This window comes from Carassius gibelio, chromosome B24 (assembly GCF_023724105.1).
Source record: "Carassius gibelio isolate Cgi1373 ecotype wild population from Czech Republic chromosome B24, carGib1.2-hapl.c, whole genome shotgun sequence".
Taxonomy (NCBI): domain Eukaryota; kingdom Metazoa; phylum Chordata; class Actinopteri; order Cypriniformes; family Cyprinidae; genus Carassius; species Carassius gibelio.
Window position 1 is genome coordinate 12,595,674 of NC_068419.1, and position 21,177 is coordinate 12,616,850.

A 21,177-nucleotide genomic window follows, 5' to 3' on the forward strand; every position below is an offset into this window, starting at 1 on the left:
ACTATTAATATATATATATATATATATATATATATATATATATATATATATATATATATATATATATATATATATATATATATATATATATATATATATATATATATATAGTACTAAAACGCCTCGCCCATATCCTCTACAGTGGCTCCCGGCTTCCAACATTCAGTTAATTTAGGACACTTTATTTGAAATATAAGCACAGATATAGCCCAACCGCTCTTAAGAATTGATGCTATGATTCAAACCCAGTCTGAGTCACAGTCATTCACATATACAAATGAATTTCTAGCGGCCAGCTCATTTTTCCCAGCGGCATTACAGTGGTGTATGCAGAGTCAATCAATGAAACCCAGCTAGAGGTTTGAAGGCTTTATAACAAGGTCTTTTTTAACAGTGGAGTGTTTGTAAAACCAGTGAGATATGTATTATTTTGACTAGCTATCAAGCATGAAGAGGACAAACATTAAGACAATGCTTCTCCCCAAGTATTGATTTTCATTTGGAGAAAAATAAAGGCCGACATATCCATGTACATTGAGAGGATACTGAAAAAAAAGGATGATTTACCTTTGCAGTGGTTTTCATCCCAAGGGTAGACACAGTTCTGGATTCCGTTGCACACCAGCGTGTTGTTAATACACATGTTACTGTGGCAGAAGAAAGTATCTGCCTCACAGGGAGCTGATGAGAGGAAAAATAGATAATAGATAATGCTAATGTCATATTACACTTCATTTCTTCCTGTTAATAAGATGCTGTCTATAATCTCACCCTCTGAACACAATTAATCTCATAAATCACACTGGATGTCTATCTGACGGTGTCTGTGAATCAATACAGTTCAAATTTAGAAACCCATTACTCAAACCAAACCAAATCAAATACTGTTGCCTTCTGCTAGGCATGAATTTTAATCCAGCTTTTCAAATATGCATGGAAACAAGTCTGTAGAAGCAGCACAGATATTTTGTAATATTTCTATTAATATTATTCTGCTTTAACCCAAAGAAGGGGTCCATGTAAACATGAAAAGTGAATTCAAATTCTTAAAGGGATAGTTCACCCAAAAATGAAAATTCTGTCATCATTTATTCTCCATAAAGTGACAGGAGCATGAGTTTATTTATTTTGTTGAACACACAAGAAGATCTTTTGAGTAATGTTGGTAACCAAACAGCTGCTGGTAGCCATTGAATTCCATAGTATGGAAATAATAGTCAAAGAATACCAGCAACTGTTTGGTTACAAAACAAAAAACAAAAAAACATACAAGTTAGAAACAACATGAGGGTAAGTAAATGATGACAAAATTGTAATTTATAGGTGAACTATCTCTTTAATACATGTAAAATTTGTTTTTGATAATTTCACAAGTTTCTGCTAATTGCCTATAGATGTACTTAAAGGAACAGTTCACCCAAAAAATTAAATACTGTCGTTAATTACTCACCCTCATGTCATTCCAAATCCATAAAAACTTTGTTCTTCTTTGGAATACAAATTAAGACTGAATTGAAAATTACAGTTCAGCCACTGATGTCACATGGACTATTTCAATGATGTCCTTACTAACTTTCTGGGCCTTGAAAGTGTCAGTTGCATTGCCGTCTATGGAGGGGCAGAAAGCTCTCGGATTTCATCAAAAATATATTAATTTGTGTTCAGAAGATGAACGGAGGTCAAACAGGTTTGGAACAACATGAAGGTGAGTAATTAAAGACATAATTCACATTTTTGGGTGAACCATCCTTTTAAAGCAGGCACAAACTGCAAGTAGTTTAATATTTCCAAAAGTGCTAATAACACTCAAGATCAAGGAAGATGAATCTAATATTAATGTTATATGCTAAAAAATATATTGGGGTGGGTGTTCAGTCTCTTCATTTTGAGTTGAAAAATGAATGAATGTCTCATCATGAAATGATAAATGAGAAAGTATTCATAAAAAGAACCACTCGTAACATTTACAACATTTACACTATCAGCAGACTCAATTAAAGCCAAGGTGACTCTCGAAAGGGGTGGAGCTTCGATCACCACGCATACATAAGTACCTCACACGCCCACCAATGTGTGGCCATTTCCCACATTCCTCACTTGGCATGCTTATTTTGCCGTCTGCAGAAGACATAGATCACCCAGTTGGTACAGAAAACCCCTAAAATAACACAGCTTCAAGGTTGACTGGGTGTACCTTGTGGATTTATTAATGACTGTATTCCTGAGCTGTTCCCAGGTGAGAAATAACACCGTAAATTAGGATGAGTCATCATTCCAGCAGTTCTGTCCTCAGGACTCTCGACTTCACTTTCTGCTTCAGTTTCACTTTCCACCACAAGGAAGCGCTGCAGGCCTGTACTTTTCCTATGTAAGTCACTAAATAAGACTGGACTTTATTTAAAGGTGATTCAACCTCCATAGATTATTCATTTCTTGAGACAGAGTGGCAGAACCAGGATATTTTCAGAGGGGTGGCCAGGGAGGGGTCTGGGGTAGCACAGAAATCTTCATTATTTCAATATAAAAGTGTGTTTGACTATAATGTACCGGACTGTTTTAGTGCCTAAAACACAACTGAGTATGATTAATTTCTACTTATCTCTAATTGAAATATTTGTGAATTAGATCAAGTAATACTGAGTGAATATGACCATTTTAGTATTATTCCTCACCTCCAGGTATTTTAATAAAGGGGCTCACTATAGCTTTATTGCTCAGCTTCTCAAAACTCCCCAAATGCTTGCTCTCCAACATTGCATACTCACTCATGAATGAAACATGCAGATAGTGATAAAAATGTGGAAAAGGAAGGAAGTCAACAGTAGACGTAAATAATAAAATGAGTTATTTTATGCATTTAAATGGTTTCATGTTCACTTTTATTGTGTTCTCGAACTGCAGAATATATTTTAGTACATGCATTTGAGAGACGTTCTTGTGTGCTGCGTATAAATGCACAGTTTGTAGCTTTAATCCCCTTTTTTGGTAATTTCATTACTTAGCTGATGACAGAACTAGGTATGTATGTTCACAGTTAGTTGTGTGGGCTATTTATGATGATGTGATATAGAGCGCGGGCCACATATTTGCGTAATGTTGAAGAGTGTGCGCCGTGAGCACAGTAAAATGGCTGATTAGACAGGAAAGTGTGTTTTACTGACATGTGGTCTATATATATATATGTATATATATATATATGTATATATATATATATATATATATATATATATATATATATATATATATATATATATATACATATATATATATATACATATACATATACATATATATATATATATATATATATATATATATATATATATATATATATGTATATATATATATATATATGTTTGATTACAGATTTTATTTTATTAAAACATTATTTCAATAAAATAGAAAGACAATGTTGTCAATAAAATAACATGATTAAATTTGATAAAAGTAAAAAATAAATTTAAATAAAATAAAATAAAAATAATATATATATATATATATATATATATATATATGTGTGTGTGTGTGTGTGTGTGTGTGTGTGTGTGTATATATATATATATATATATATATATATATATATATATATATATATATAGCAGTGTGTGAATTCATCATTCATCTTAACTCATAATATAGTTCTGTAGTAGGGCAAACACGTTCAGTTTGATTAATTTAAAGGTATTGGGCAAGACACTTTTCAGAGGATGGTGGTTTCCCCGTTCAGCTGCTGAGTCGAGCAAACCAGAGGGAGAGAGGCAGTGCATAAGTAAGTGCCTGAACAAGTTATGCAGGGGTTACCCGGGCAACCGCACATCCTGTGTTCATTCACTGGATAGGGCTGCACAGAGGACACTGGGCTCCTACACAAATCCACCTAACGCCATTCACGAGACTGACGCAGGCGCGCAGCTGCCACTTTCTGTCTCAGACAGAGCAATTTGTGTTTTCTGCACCCTCAAGGGCCTCAGAAAAAAAAAGAAAAAAAGACTCATTCCCTCAACCATTCTTTGCCTGCATGCTTCAGGACATCCGCCGCTCTCTTTAAACACACACTAATGTCCATTAAAGCCCTGCAATCAATCAGAGCAAGTGGATGCTGTAGTCTCAGATTGGGCACAAAATTGCTCATTTGCTATTCCTGACGCCAGGGGTTTTCAAACTTTTCAAAAACAACGACCCTCAAATATGATGACTGCCTTGCAAGAAATAATAATAATAATAAAAAAATATATAAAAAATAAAATGCAAAAATATATTATGGTAACATAAAATAATAAAAATACAAAAATCTACTTTTTCCATACTAAAGAAATAATAATAAAAATAAAAAAATTATATTATATTATATTAAAATAATTATTTTTATTAATATTAATTATATTAGAATCTACATTTTGTTTTTGTTTTGCAGCCCTGATATTTCTTGACTTGCAGTTTGAGAACTAAAAAATGATATTGCAATAAAACTATTGCAATAATGATATACAAAATGATCTGCTTCCAAAATTAAAGAAATTACAAATGTTTTAATACATTTAAATGTAGTTTATATTTTATCAAATTTTTTAAAAATAAAATAGAAAGTAAATGTTGTCGATTGAATAACATGATTAAATTTGGTAAAAGTAAAAAAAAAAAAAAACATGAATAAGAACATGTTAAACAAACTGACAATATGTAAAAATGTTATATTTTATTTAAATAAATATTTTAATCAAATATAAAAAGGAATAGTTCTTATAGTTAAAACCAAATGCTGTCCATAGAATAAAATTTACATTTAATTTTTTTCATTCAAATCAACATTTTTCATTGATATATTAGGTACTGTCCTAATTTCAGTCTCTTAAGTGCACACATTATGGCTTCTGGTTTGGGCATGGCACAATGAGGATGGTGGCATCATTTCCTCTTAATCTTTTACCCATTGGCATGGTGTGATTAGGCTGGGGTTGTTTTTCGGGGCCACTGGGACCAGACAAATGGAGACGGGCCGTCACAGGAACAGCTGTGGGACCATTACAAAGAAAGGCGTTTGATGCCGGCAGTGCGCACTAATGATGAGTGTGCTAAAAGCCCAACATTAAACCCTCATTTTATCATCCTATATCCTCTCTCTCTCTCTCTCAGCACTTCCTCTCATAGCCAGACACTCAATCTTTATTGTTCCTCTCCTTTTCCTCCTTTCTCACAATACTTCATCCACTTTTAGAGCACCCATCCTTCATGTTACTTCTTTTTACTTTCTCTCCTCCTCCATTACGCTTTATAGTGCCTGACTTTGCTAGTGGTGTCACCCGGAGAGAAGCGACCCTTACTGCGCTGGACCACCCAATCAAAGACGCCCGGGTGGCGGGGCATTACCACAGCCCCCATGCTTCCTAGAAAAGGCTCTGTCCCTGCAGAAACAGCTAATCGCTTAAATGAATAATCCTGTGATTCTGTGCATCTGTGGTCTCGCCTGCAGCCCATATGTTTTTATAAAGGCTCTTTAGCAGAAGAAACAGGGGATCAGGTGATCTTTATATTCGACATGGGAAGGTATGCAGCAGATTTTACAATGCTAAAACGTAATGTTCCTGTGCTAAATAAATAACAAAGAGATTATCTGGCTCATTTCGAAAACCTTTTTTTTCCATGACTAAAATGAGACTAGGACGAGACCACACTGACAACACTAACTCTGATTATATCAATATGCCATATCTTTGATGAATAAAGACGAGACTAAAATCCCCCTACAAGAGCTTCTCTCTTAAAGGCATACAGTAGTTTATGCAAACATGAAAATGCTGTCATCATGCCCTCACCCTAATGTTGTTCCAAACCTGTATGAGTTTCTTTCTTCAGTTGGGCATAAAAAATATAATTTGAAGAATGTTGGTGACCAAACAGTTGATGATAGCAATTGACTTCCATATTAAAAAAACAAAAAAACAAAACAAAAAGAAACTTGGAACTATTTATAATATAAACTATTTATTTAAAAGACATATTTTCTGCCATGTGTCTACTTAATCTTCACAACCTGGCAACCATTATCTCTTAAAAAAAAAAAAAAAAAAAAAAAACACTGATGTTCTGAAAATATAATCTCCATTGAGATATTCTAAAGTAATGAAAGTGTTATACAGCAAGTTTGTTATCCTTCACACTGTTGTTTGCTTATTTTTTTATTTTGCAACTAAATCTGCCATTAGGGCCATATAAGATTACATACAAAACAACATAAAACTGTTTATGTAAACACTGAACTTTCCAAATTATATTTGCATATAGGCTATTACAATTTTCTCTTCAGACATCAGTTTCTTGTCACATTCAAATTGGTTGTCATAGTAACGACACTAATTAGTGGAGACTCAGCACATTATTTGCAAATTGACTGTTAGGATAAACATATTGCACATTTTATTATCTGTAATACCATTATAGCCACTGGATGCCTGTAATAGCTCTATGCAACAATCCCTATTTTCTAAGAAATTGTCATCACCATAAATACATTTTTATTCCATTTGGATTTGGATACATGTTTAAATATTATCAGTGGCTACTTTTTGTCTTTCTCTGTGTTTTTTTTAATTGCTTTATCAGTAATTGCATTATTTCAGTCAAATATAAAACCCTTTGTAACCTCAAATTACATATAAAAGCCTGATCAATGGCATAAAAGTAATCAGAATGCAGCTACTTGTTCCTTTGTTACTCATTGATGCTTGAACTTTCTCTATAACACGGCACTCTGCCCTCTATGTGTATGATGCTGCTCCCATTAAGCACTGTTGGAAGTGATTTAATTGATTCAGCATTTTGACACTTCGGTAAGGATGCATTTAATTCGACAAAGCCATTTAATAAAGGGTGCATTTGATCTTGAGAATTTAAAATTTTTACTACACCAAAATTTTTTAATTGGTTGTTTAAGATTGGTTGGGAATATTACACAACACAATGATCCTTGCGATGGCACAAAAATGCATGCTTTATTGCATGTCCAAAAAAAAAAAAATTTAAAAATAGCCTTACCTTGACAAACCCCTGACAGAACCCATTGATCTAATGATGTTGAGTGCTACAAATGCGAACTTTGCTTGCAACAATCTGACAGATGCCTAGAAATGGTTCTGTCTGCCATCAAACATTCTCATTGACGAACTGTAATGAATCCAATTGTGGATCTCAACTTTACTGTTTGGGATTGCGGTTGCTGAATAAATGCACTTATGTAACAAATGCGTCACAATACAAAGTCAGGTTTGGAACAACACAAGGGGGAGTAAATGGTGATAAAAGTTTCATTTTCGGGTGAACTATCCCTTTAAACTTCAGTTTCTGTTGATGGCTGTGTGGGACCACCAGCTCCCAACCTGCATAAACCAGTATAAACCAGTTTAGTCAGCAGGGTTATACAATATTTATAGTGTGTTTGCGGCTCAAATCACTGGCAGGATGTGACCAGCTAAATAGATGGCCTGTTTACCTTTAATGGACACATGGATGAGCTGTTTCCATTTTCCCAGTCCTGCTCGGTTTAGCGTTCTGTCAGGTATGAATGTGTTCGTGCAAATGAGAGTGAGAGAGTGTGTTTTATAAGCCAGTATTCATAAAACAGGGAATGAGTGCTGAAGTTCTCTATAAAAATGTACACAAGGGTGTAAAACCCAACCTTGCTGTGGGGTGAGGTGGGCTTCATGTAAATTGTCAAGAAATGTCTACAGTGTAGGTCTTATTTCAACCCAAAACCAAAGGGGAAATATATTTCTCAGAATTGCATGATATAAACTCAATTGTGAGAAAAAACCCCCCTCAGAATTCTGCAGTTATGAGAACTAAAGTCAGAATTGCAAGATATAAACTCACAATTCACATGACAACTTGAGAATTTCTGTCTTGCAATTCTGACTTTTTAACACAGTTGCCAGTTATTAAGACATAATTGTGACTCACAAATCACAATTCTGAAAACATATCAGTCTTGCATCCCCCTCAAAATGGGATTTTATAACTCACAATTGTGAATTTATATCTCACAATATTGAAAAAAGTCAGAATCACAATTTTCGTATTGTGAGTTTTTATCTTTATATAGAATATTTATGACTTTAAAACTCGCAATTGTGAGCTTATATTAGGCAATTCTGAGAAGAAAGAACAGCAAATTTATGTCTCACAATTCTTAAAAAGTTTGTATCACACAATTATTTTTATTTAGTGACGGAAATGGGCTTCCATAAATTCCACATATTATTTATATCATTGTAATATAATGGTTTGGTCTGGAAATCTTTCTTATTATTACCAATGTTGAAAATATTGGTGCTGCTTAATACTTCTGTGGAAACCATGATATTTTGGTTACCTTTTTTTTTTTTTTTTAAGGATGCATTAAATTGATCAAAAGAAATAGTAGAGATATTTATAACGTTGCAAAAGATTTCTATTAGAAATAACTGCTGTTTTTTTTTCTTCGAATTTTCAATTGAACAAAGTATCCTGAAAAATGTATAATAGTTTCCACAAAACATTGATAATAACAAGAAATATTTATTGAGCACAAAATCAGCATATTAGAATGATTTCTGACAGATCACGCAACAATAAAGACTGGAGTAATGATGCTAAAAATTCAGTTTTTGCCTAACAGGAATGAATAACATTTAAAAAAATATTTAAATCATAAACAATAATTTTATAACAAAACCAGACATAAGTAGCACAGGCATATTTGTAGAAATAGCCATTATACTGTATGGCTCAAAATGATAGATTTTTCTTTTATGCTAAAAATCATTAGGATATTAAATAAAGATCATATTCTATGAAGATATTTTGTAGATTTCCTACCGTAAATATACCAAAACCTAATTTTTGATTAGTAATATGCATTTCAAAGGACTTCATTTGGACAACTTTAAAGGTGCTTTTCTCAGAATTTTGATATTTTTTTTTGCACCCTCAAATTCCAGATTTTCAAATAGCTGTATCTCTGTTTATTTTTTTTCATAGGATTCACACAGCATACAATATAACCTAATAAACACACACGAGGGTTGGATAAGACATCTGTAACAGCAGTGAGTGTGTTTGTGTGTGTGAATAACTTACGCTCTTGGAAGGTAGTGAAGAGTATCCGGAAGCGACTCTTTCGGCTGCCCTCGTCGGCCCACATCCGGACCACGCCCAGCGTGGACACCAGCATGACGTCATTGGCCACCGTGCTGCAGAATTTATTCCTCAGGTCTTCTACTGAGCTGCTGCCATCATACACCGCCACAAAATTACGCTTACACTCGTTGGAGTTCTGCATCTCATAGTCTAGGAAACGCAAGTAGATCTAAGAGAGAGAGACAAACAAAAGAGCGAAACAGACTCTCACTTCCATTGAAAATCTATTACTTCTAACACACTAAGAACTCGATTTCCACAAAGAAAATGGACAGTTCTGTTCGAAATTATCTTTTTTTTTTTTTTTCTTCTTCAGTGGTTTCAATGCCCACATCCCAACTGTCATATCAGTGACATCTAGATTACCTGGTAAACTGTGTTTGCTTTAACAACAGATCTCTGTAGTCAGAAAAAGCCTCAGATTGATGATAATTGCACAGAAAGAGTCCAAAAACAAGAACACAGAAGGTTATGTTTGAAATTCGGCGCATACACAGAAATGATAGGTTTCAAAAAGTTGAGCTCTCAAAGCATGGCAATAAACTACATCCACTCACACCAGCTCCTTTGGGCTCTCTAAAAACCAGAGAGGTGTTAGAGCGGACCATCTGCTCTCTTCTCACTCAATCTAACCCTAATCAAGCTTACTTCACACCTCTCCTCACCCAGACTCCCGTTTTCACCATTTGAAATATTAGAAAATTCGGTCATCATTTATTTACCCTCATGTCTTTCCAAAACCTCCATGGCTTTCTTCATTGCAAAACAAAAGGTGAATTTTTGAAGAAAAAATTATAAAAATAAATAATAATAAAGCAATGATATACTGGCCACTTTTTAAATATAAGGACAGGAAATGAAGATTTTTGCTGTCAACTTGAGTCCAAAACGATAGAAAAAAGGTATTAGAAATGTTCTATGATTTGTACACCATATTCCAATACCAATTAAAGTATTTTTTAAATGCATTATGAACATTGTGCGCTTGTAATTTTTTATCTAAATGTCATAAGTTGACCTTAATCATTTTGTCCTCAAAACCATGTCCTTTTCTTATAGTCCACTGAAGGCTCACATTTAGATGCCTGCATCCAATCAATAACCGATTCATATGATATAACCAAGTCCCTGTCCTACATTTTCTTTTTTAATAATAATGTAAATGCATCACAATACAGAAGAAAATATCTGATGCTATTTCTTTTACATCGTGACATTAAGGTATATAATAACTTTTTGTGAGGAACAGACCAAAATTCATGAATAGGAGTAGCAAAGTCAGCATGAAATGGAAGATCTTTTCAATGAACTAAAAGCTTTTATGATATTTTTATGATTGCATCTTTTTTGTAGCTTTAAAACTTCCATCTCCAAATCACTGGAGACCATTCTTCAAAATGACTATTTGTGTTCCATTGAAAGTCAGTCAAACAATTTTGGTTTGACATCAGGGTGAATCATTTTTAATTTTGAGTTGTACTTTTCCTACAAATACACTGCTAGAATGACCCTCATCATCATAAACCAAGTAACACTATTTGACAGATCTGACAGAATCAAAACGTCCAAATTAGCCCAGAGTGTTCTTCTCCCAGCGGTTGGAGTTGAGGTGATTTTACATTTCATGGTCACTTGGTGTTGCATTATGACAAGTAAATAAAGCATCCCAATTCAACCAGTGAGCAAAGGCTAGTTTGCATTTAGTTCAGCACATTTCCACTGTTATAGGGGAGCGATCAGTGTGCCATTCCAGCAATGTTGGTCGGTTTGTCCTTGTCTCTCCACAATATGCTCACATCTACAATATAAGTAATGAACTAGTGACACCGTAGTCTTTCTGGCATGCTGTGGTGTATATCTCTCATCATCAGCAAAACAGGGAGCATCACTTATACCCACACTGTACATAAAACCCCACTTAATGAACCACATCTATAGACAAATGAAACATACAGTACGAGGCTTTCCATTTCCCTCAGATAATCACATGGAGATGATAGGAGACTCGCTACAGTATGTACCAGCTTGTTAAAACTTGTTAGGCACAATTTACTAGGAGGATTATAAGGAATGTGCGAGATGGTGATTAGACAGAAATTATTATATAAGGAATTAAGGAACGATCGGTTATTAAGACAGGCTTTCCTAATAATCTAACAACCTTAGGGCAGCTGAAAGCAAAATCCAGAAACTGTTCCTGAAAGTACATCCACTGACAGCTGAGTGGTCAATCGCTAACGCTGCCTATAAACCCTAAGGTCGAAGAATATATAATGTGACAAAATAAAATATTTAATCAAAAGATTCGGGCTGGCCTTATATTACAACGTCTTATCTTTGCACTCTAATTAGTGGTGCTTGCTATTACTCTTCATTTTTATATTTTCCACCAAAAATTTGAGACATATCTCATTCAACACCAACTCTGCTACAAACAGAAAAAAGTGATCAGACACACGGTTTCCACAAAACAAAACAAAACAAAACAAAACAAAACAAAACAAAACAAAACAAAACAAAACAAAACAAAACAAAACAAAACAAAACACACATGCAACAACAACAACAACAACAACAAAAACTAACAAGAAACATTTGAAGAACTGTATACAATTTTTAACTTTAAACCTATTTTATTGTTTTATTAAATACTAATAAAATAGTAATAGAGCACCCCAACACTGTATCTGTATCAGTATCAATATGAATAATTTTCTCTGACTGTACCTATAGTATTTAATAAAAATAGTCAATTCATCTTGATTTATCATCAGCCTTTAGAAAATATTTACTGTAAAATATCTAATGAATGATCAAAAATGTGTAGATGAAATGAAAACTCACATTTCTTCAGGGAATGTAAAAATGCAGCATGTAAAAAATGTAATAACTGTATCTTGTCCCACTGAAAGCCAAAAAAAGAGGATCCCGACTACTTTACCTGACCTTAGACATTGTGAATCAGTGAAAATTATTATGAATAGAAACCTCCTTCGCCCCTCCATTTGAAACAAGCCCCTCCAGACTCCAGAAGCCGGCTTGACTCTTCAAATACACTCTAATTACCCAGCAGAGTTATTGTATTTCAATAAATCAGCTTTTTTCCCCTTCTACCGCTCCTCTGGAATAAATTAGTCGGGGCTGCCCGACATCGAGACGTCAACCTCTGCCCAGTTGGGGACTGCTGTCTCTTCAGGGCATGTGGATGTGTTTGAGGTGCTGTTCACATCCCCCTCTGTGCTGACTTATTTGTAGCCTGCATCCACTGATGTTCCCAGCAGAGCAGAGAGACAAATCAGAAACGGTTGCAGCTCAGAATTTCTCATTTTGGGATAAATTGCTGCAAACAAAACAATGATGTAATAGACCCTGCCCCCTTTTCTTTTCATATCAGACAGTAAATCAAATAAGAAACAGCAAGATGAGATGTACATGTCTGGGAGGTTATACGCTTGTGGACTTAATTGGATGAGATATATGAAGGCCTGTGAGAGATGTGGCGAGGAAAGCCATTTGAGCAACAGTAGCTGGTGTCTAGAGGAAGGCATGGCGCTTTCGCCGCCATCTGCGCTTCCAACAATCATTCCTGTGAGATTTCAGGGCCAGATAAACATGACACTGATTCGGAACTGCTACAGAAAATCATTTCAGTGAAACAGAGAATATAACACTTGTTTGGAGACCACATATGCACATTATGATAAGAACAGCTGGACAAAAGTCATTTTAAGGCCAGCTGGTTCACTCATAGGGATGCAATAAGTATATCTATAAGGCATACAATAAGTAGCTTGGTTAATATATTATAATAGAGCTCCCCAATATTGTGTATCAATATTAATAATTTCTGTATAAATACTGGTATATCACGCAACACTCTGTGAAGTAGCTGGAGGAGGAAAGGTCTTCATAATTAGCGTTGTATACAAATTTACACAAACACAATCATGAGTCTCAGCACTGAAATTCTCCTTTGAGCAGTGCTGGTGGATGATAAAAATGCTTGAATAGCTGTGTGAAACTAATCGCTGTGAAAAGGACAAGGGCATATGCTTTTGATTTGTGCCTTTGGAAGGACATCAGATAGAACAACAATCAATTTCTGAAGCAGTAAATCACATTAAACACAAATATTATCACCGAGCCATGGCATAATACAGATTTTTGCTCTCCAGTCAACACTATCGCTATCTAAAGATATACAGGAAACAGAGGCAATTTATTGTGTTTAGTCATATGATTGGTTCCACAGGTAACCTAATAACTCCAAGCAAATCCATCTGTTACAGCTAAAACGTTTTAGTTTTTATGCTAAAATACTTTCTTCTTTCCTGTCTAACATGCGGGGACCATTAAAAAGAAAGAAAGAAGGAAATAAAGAAACAGTTTTATTTAGCAAAGACAAATAAATTCAGAAAAAGAGACAAAAAATGTATCGTGGTTTCCACAAAAATATTAAGCAGCGTTACTGTTGATACGAAGAACATGGACGATATTAAGAAATGTTTACTGAGCCCCAAGGCATATTAGAATAACTTCTAAAGACAGGTGTGTAATGACTGCTGAAAATATTTAAAATATTGCAAACTATAAAATACACTGTGTTACTGTAATAGTGCTTTGAGTATGAGAAAGGTGGATTAATAAAAAAAAAAAAAATATATTATTATCAAAACATGAAACAGTCATTTTAAATCATAATAATAGTTCACAATATTACAGTTTTTACTGTATTTATGATGAAATAACTGCAGCCTTAACGAGGATAATGTTTTTCAAAAACATTTAAAGATCTCCAACCCAATTTTTTTTTACATAGTGTATATATACAATCAGTTGCATGGGACAATGGTCAGTTATACAGTTTAGAATATTAAAAAATAAAGTTGTGGCCTAATGGTTAGAGAGTCGGATTCGCAATCTACAGATTGTGAGTTCGAGATTTGATCCAGCAGGAATTGTAGGTGTGGGGAGTAAATGTACAGCGCTCTCTCTACCCTCAATACCGTTACTGAGGTGCTCTTGAGCAAGGCACCAAAGCCCCAACTGCTCCCCGGGCGCCGCAGCATAAATGGCTGCACACTGCTCCGGGTGTGTGTTCACGGTGTGTGTGTGTCCAGTGCTGTGTGTGTGCACTTTGCATGGGTTAAATGCAGAGCACGGATTCCGAGTATGAGCCACCATACTTAGTTGTATGTCAGGTCACTTTCACATATGTCATGTCACTTATACAAGAATATGTGGCTGCTAAGGGTGGGCGATGTGACCAAAATCTTATATCACGATATGTGTAATTTAATTTTACAGTAATGATATATATCACAACATAGTTATTTTTGCTTTAAATAAGGTCTCCACAAAATCTAAAAAATTATAATAATTCTGTCAATATCGCTTTAGCCTAAAAAACTAAACAAACAAACAAATGAACAACAAACAAAACAGAACTCAAGTTCACCGAAGACAAGAAAACAGACGGTGATAAAATAAGAATATGGAACTCATTAAAAGCAATAGGACAAAAACAACAACAACAACAACATTAGAACAAATAAATAAAGTAATCAAATGTATAAAGCACAGCATACTGTGTGAATTAAACACATATATTTCTTCTTATTAAAGTTACAAAAGTGATTTATTCAAGAACAGTGAGAGATTTTCTGTTGTTTGAATAAACTAAATGACATATAGCAGAAATATTAGAATGCTGTCACTTTAAGAGCTGCCCAGATCCATTTTACTGTTACACGTTTTCTTTCTCAGCTGTTTGCTTTCACTTATTACCAAAATTACTGTGGATACAGTGTAATGAGTATATTTGCAAAGTCGGGCATTTTGACATATAGAAGTGTGTGTGTATTTAATAGTTCAAGGCCTGTAAAGAGACAAAAAGAGCTCTCTGAGCATATTTATGTGCACAAGCCTCTTCAACAGTGCTTAGAAACAACCTCTCAAACATCGTGCGAATATAGCAAAATTAGATCTCTAGCAATCAGAATAAAGTCCACTTCAAGACAGCTATACAATAAATTATCCTAATGAGGGTGCGTTTATTTTATCCCATATGGAACAAAAAGTAATAAAAGGGAAAAAATGAGCAGTCAGAGTTTTTATTTTTATTTTACTGCACGACTAAATGGAAAAAGAGAAAAGAGAGCATTAGCCAGTATTTTGCACAGGTATAAATAATGCAACCAGACAGCTGTAAACTGCTTCCTGACAACAGTGCTTCAATTAAAAAACAAATCTGACCCCAAATAAACAACTGTCTGACCTTTTCCACATCGACACATTCTCTTCGATTCTCATCTGCTATAAAAACAATGGTAGCTTTTTGAGAGTTCATTCTGCAATATATCACACAACGAAAAGCTGCCACATTTTTATCCTCGACAGAATTCCACCTAACCGTATACATATCCGCCCCGAGATGTTTTTGCAATGGCCACATAATGCAAACGACTGCAAAACATGAAGCCAAACACTGAAGCGTGTTAGGTGGTAAGTGCACAGCTTGAGGCAGACAAAAGCTGTCGTATGTCAAAAACATGGCAGGCTGGGTAACAGAACGATAACAGGGAAATAACTTGGGTGTTATTAGACAGGGCTGGGGAAGTTGGGACAGGGGCTGACTGCGGGGGACTGACCTTGGATCGAGGAGGGGCACGGATGTACCAATTGCAGTCCACTGCCTCAGTCTGCAAGGCTTTGCCGTCTTTGGTGATCTGCTGCGATTCAATGATGCCTTCAGGTCCTCCCATCTCGAATTCACAAACTGCAGTAGGGGCGACATAAGAAGACAAATTACAAAAAATGGAAAGCCATTAGATGTATTCATATGAAGGATGCTTATCGACAAATGAATAATACCCACAGGGAAGAGGTTTTGGGACTCCTACGTCTTTAAAGTCGGGATCTGAAAAAAGCAATTAAATAGGATATAAAAACAGACTTCATTCAGATAACCAATATCCATAAATATTATGGTGTATTACATCAACTAAACCATTCGAGGTACAATATAAATGTACATTGAGAAGATATGTCAGCTATTGTTTAATAGCCTCAACAAATTTTTTAAATCTTGCTTTTGATTTTTCAAAAATGCTGCAGTTTGCAGTTTGAAGTGCATTCTTTCAAAGTGACATGAACAGGAAGAAAGCATTCAATAAACAGTATTATCATTTAAATCTCTGTAGAGGCTTCAGGCTTGTGAAGAAAATGTAGATGTGTTTGGCAAGCTGTATAAAGGCCTATAAGGGGTTTGGGACCCACCTATGGTGAAAACTTTGAGGACAAATGATGAGAGAAGGATTTAAAAGAAAATTAGAAAGTGTTTGTTTGCATTCCTTCATCACATTCATTGATTCTGTCATAGTGTTCATGTAGCTCAAGCTCAAGGTTGGGGGTTCGATTCCCCGGGAACACATGATAGGTAAAAATTGATAGCCTGAATGCACTGTAAGTCACTTTGGATAAAAGCGTCTGCTAAATGCATACATTTAATTTTAATTTAATTTAATTTGATTCTACCAAAGTTAATGGACATGCGTATCCCAAACTTTAATTTAGAATACCACAAAACTCCAGATTATTCATCACTATCCAATATCCATGAAATACCACCGTAGTCATCTTCTTTACCATTTTTGTGGTTCAAAAATGAATATTCATTATCGCCACCTACTGGGCTGGAGTGTGAATCTTACTAAAAGTGTGCTGCAGGAGTGAGTTCCAAAACACAGAAACAAGTAAGCATTTTAGCACTTCCAATTTCACCTTCAAAAAAATCTATGGGTTTTTGGTTAAATGCCTGAAATAAGGTGTGTGGCTCAAGATTTTTTTTATTATATATTATATATTTGTTTTATTCTACAACATAAAATACATCAGTAATAACTTTATTATTAGTAAACAACTTTTTAAAGCTTTTATGTTTCAGGAAAAAGGTGGTTGTTACAAATATATTTATTTATTTTATTTATTAATGCAAAAAAAAAAAAAAACTGAAAAATCCTATTGGATTTTTATAAAGAGAACCAGAGTTGGCATTCAACAATCAACATCACTGCTTCACATAAAAGCTCTACTTCGGCAAAAATAATTACAATATTGTAAATTGTATTGTTCATCCTTAAATATCTTTAAAGAACATTTCAGACATAAACCTGCTGTGAAGCATTATGTAACAGTACTTTCAATGATGTCTCCTCTGCACCCAATTTTTCTCAATTCTTCTCTGAATAGAATTTTCATTTTCAAATGCTCTCAGTCTCTGTGGATCCATAATTTATTGCAAATACCAGACTCAATTCAACAATAGCGGCTAAGAACAGAATGCCTAATGTTCAAGATATTGTCTTCAACAATACAGTCTCATCTAGCCAAACTAAAAAAAAAAAATAAAAACACTCCAGCTTATTCTGATCAGAAATCATCCACTTAAGGAAGAGATTGTCTGAGTGACACGTAATGTGACCAATAACTCATTTTGTTTGTTTAAGTACCATTTAAGATTGTACTGTATTTCACCATTATAATAAACTGGATCCATGAGCGTTGTAGAAAAATGAAAGGATCCATCCATCCTTTTGACAATCCAAAAATATTAACTGATTATTTCACTGGCATATGTTTGAAAACAATGCAAAAAATGCTAGGCCTTGGAATAATGCCAATTTTGGTGCAATAATGCCATTCAGTGAATGGCCTGTGGGTTTGCTTTCTGCCAAAATCCTTTTTTTTTTTGTCTAAGCCCTACTCTTCAAACTAACATAAATGAACATATTCTATCAGAAGTAGCTTTGTGCTACACAGAACTAATAGGTGGGCAGTTTAATTACTCTAACCCCTCTATGATTAGATTGGCTTATATTTAGTATGGGTGATATTTCGCTCTGTGATCCCCCATTCACTCTGACATTCATACATGGACAGAGACGGTGGCATTTCCAGAACTAAATCTTATTGAAGATGACTTCTCTTGGAAAATACACACACACACACATACAAATATGAGTCTGAACCCCTTCAGAGAGGACTGGATTGTACCTCAGTTCCCTTTAAAGGAGAGACTGATTGATTTGTGGATTGATCTGGTGTAAACGGCTGATTTATTTCTCTGTCATTTCACCCTCCCGTGAGCACTTATGTGGGTCACTGTGTGTGTGATCGCAGAGGACACCCATCACTATTATGACATATTCACTCCTATTTTGGAACACAGACACGTGGCTCCTGGCAGTATGAGACTGTAGGTTATAAAGCAAGACATTTAAGCCACACTTCTGTAGCATTAGCTCAAGTTATAATAAATAATCAACTAATAATCAATTAATAATGTTAGTGAATATTTCTTACGGCAAAAACAACTGCAATTTAGTTGCACAACCATTATATCATACCTTTAAAACATCTTTATAAATGATCTCTGTTGTGTTTGGCTAATCTTCATGTGATTAGACAGGATCTTTTTTTTAGAGAAAAAAACTTTACAGCGGTTCAAATATATCTGATATCTTACAAAGATGGACCAAAGTGGACATCGTTAGACAGGTTGTGAACCCTGTTTTGATTTCAGACAGCTGAATATAACTTTCAAAAAAGTCCAGGACAAAGCTGCTTAGCAACAAGAGCAATTCTCTGTAGGCTAGACCGTCTCAATTAATAACACTCAGTTAGACCTTTGTGGACTTCAAAGTCTGGATCCTTTTAAGGATGCAGCCCCTGAATTGGGATGCAGCTACAGTCATTGTCACGATGGTTATAGATGGTATTTACAGTTTTGCATAAACTGAAATGGAGATTGCTACTGGTTTATAAAATAAGTATCAAAGCCCCTTTTAATGAAAGCCAGGTCAATCTGCACCCATATTTGCAATGCTTCCAGGCATCTATTTTGGCTATGCAAAACCTTTATCCACTACAGTGGGGAAATAATGAAAACAATTCTGTCTCTTTTGGTGTGTTCAAGTCATGTTGATCATCATATTTATGAGTTAAATGCACATGAATGCCACCACAAAGTCGAATGCCACCACAAAGTCGGGAGTTCTGACTTTTTTTAAGCAACGATCTGTACATGTTGGGGGCATGTCAACGAGAAACATGCTGGAATTAATGGATGCAACAATATTCAACAATACTAAGCAGTGACATAGATGGATAAATTAGAATGTATATAATTCTAATAAATTTTACTGAAAATGGAATTTACTTTTAGTCCACAAAATAAAATTTTCATTGATAAGAAAGAACACAATCAGGGAAAATATTCAAACATTTTCGAAATAAATTTAAACCTATATATATTTAAGAATAACAACATGTTAAAAATTGTAAAAATTTGAACTCCTGATATATTTTTCATAATGAGCACACTATCCCATTGCAGTAAAATTGTCACACTTTAGTTATTCATTGCCCAAGTTTTAGATGGAAATAGAAAATTTTAGAAACCAGCATGTGCTGTAACTTCTTTCATTTTTGTAGAAGCATAGTTTTGACGATGACTGGATTATTGGTGACCATGGACCACAAAACCAGTCATTAGGATCAACTTTTTAAAACTGAGATATATACATCTTCTCAGCTTTCCATTGATGTATGGTTTGTTAGGATAGGACAATATTTGGCCGAGATACAACTATTTGAATATCTGGAATCTGAGGGTGCAAAAAAAAAAAAAAAAAACTAAATATTGAGAAAACTGTCTTTAAAGTTTCCCAAATGAAGTTTTATTGCAATGCATATTACAAATCAAAAATTCAGTTTTGATATATTTACAGTAAGAAATTTACAAAATGTCTTAATGGAACATGATCTTTACCTAAGGTTCTAATGATTTTTGGCATAAAAGAAAAATCTTACATTTTCACCCATACAATGTATTGTTGGCTATTGCTACAAATATACCATTTGCAATAATCATATTTAACTAGACTTTTCCCCTCACATTTGCCATGTTGTCTTTGTTCTCATTGATTAAAACAACAACAGCAACAAAATACTTGTCACATTTTTGTCAGTAATTAACCCTGTGTGAACAAATCAAGAATTGGACCAATACACTGCCTGCGTGAATGAAGCCAGTGTCTTCAACTCTATCCAAGCATTCTCAAGATGAATCCATAGAAATTCAAAGACATTTAATCTGTAGCAATATAGCGATCAGCTAAAACAACATTAAGGAAATAACCTGCATCCTTGTTTTATTGTAGTAACCAACTGTTACTCTCCTGCTCTCAGTTTAATCAAAGGTAGCTGCCACCTTCTATTTCGGTTTCCACTGATGATGTGGATCCTTTCTCTTACTGAGGGAGGGAAAGAACGGCTGCTTGAGTGGAGGAATGTTATCTGATTGTGCTTGTGTGTCATTCTCCCCATCCTTTATCTGATAATCTCCTATAAGAGAAGCACCAACACTGTTTACCCACCCACAGCGTAAGCGGCACGAGCCATAGAAAAGCCACTCTCCCCTGCAGATGCGCCGCTGTAGAGCTGAGAACAGGCTTCTCTCCATTCAATTCCCATTTGCCAGAGATCTGACGCCTATTTGAGAGTAAACCTGGGGCAACAGGCTGTCAATCAACATGAGAGAGAATGTGCCTGCTTCCAAACACAGCCAAGATTTATGAACGCTGTAGATCAGTTAGAATATTACCACTTTAAGAATCAATAAGGCATAAGCAATAAAGTATATGTATGTGTGTGAAGCAATGGAAGCAAAAGCAATGCACTACTATACTTGTGGGTAGATATGGACGGAAAATTCAGAGTGGCAGAAAGTTAATGAAACAATAACCTTCAGGTCAAGAGAGCTGGTTGCAGGACTGATTTATGATTTAGATTTGGCATCACTTAACCCACGAGGTCCAGCAAAACCCCATTGGATCAGTCGTCAGGCACAGTACTGTGATAATACAGGATCCCTCTAAAGGTTATCTTAGGCATCTTTTAGTATGAAGAGTGGAAGAAAAGACACTTGTTTTGATGACAATGACA

General features: G+C 34.9%; 1 protein-coding gene across 1 annotated transcript in view; it reads right to left on the bottom strand.

Annotated features, from left to right (window-relative positions):
- The window catches only part of LOC128012822 (neuropilin and tolloid-like protein 1), a 90,954-nt gene that overhangs the window by 10,119 nt on the left and 59,658 nt on the right, over positions 1–21,177 (bottom strand). The window contains exons 5-8 of the mRNA XM_052595365.1: positions 16,049–16,090; positions 15,822–15,949; positions 9,112–9,340; positions 568–681 (exon numbers count right to left, since the gene is read on the bottom strand). Coding sequence (XP_052451325.1) covers positions 568–681; positions 9,112–9,340; positions 15,822–15,949; positions 16,049–16,090 — 513 coding nt within the window. The remainder of the gene's footprint in view (positions 1–567; positions 682–9,111; positions 9,341–15,821; positions 15,950–16,048; positions 16,091–21,177) is intronic.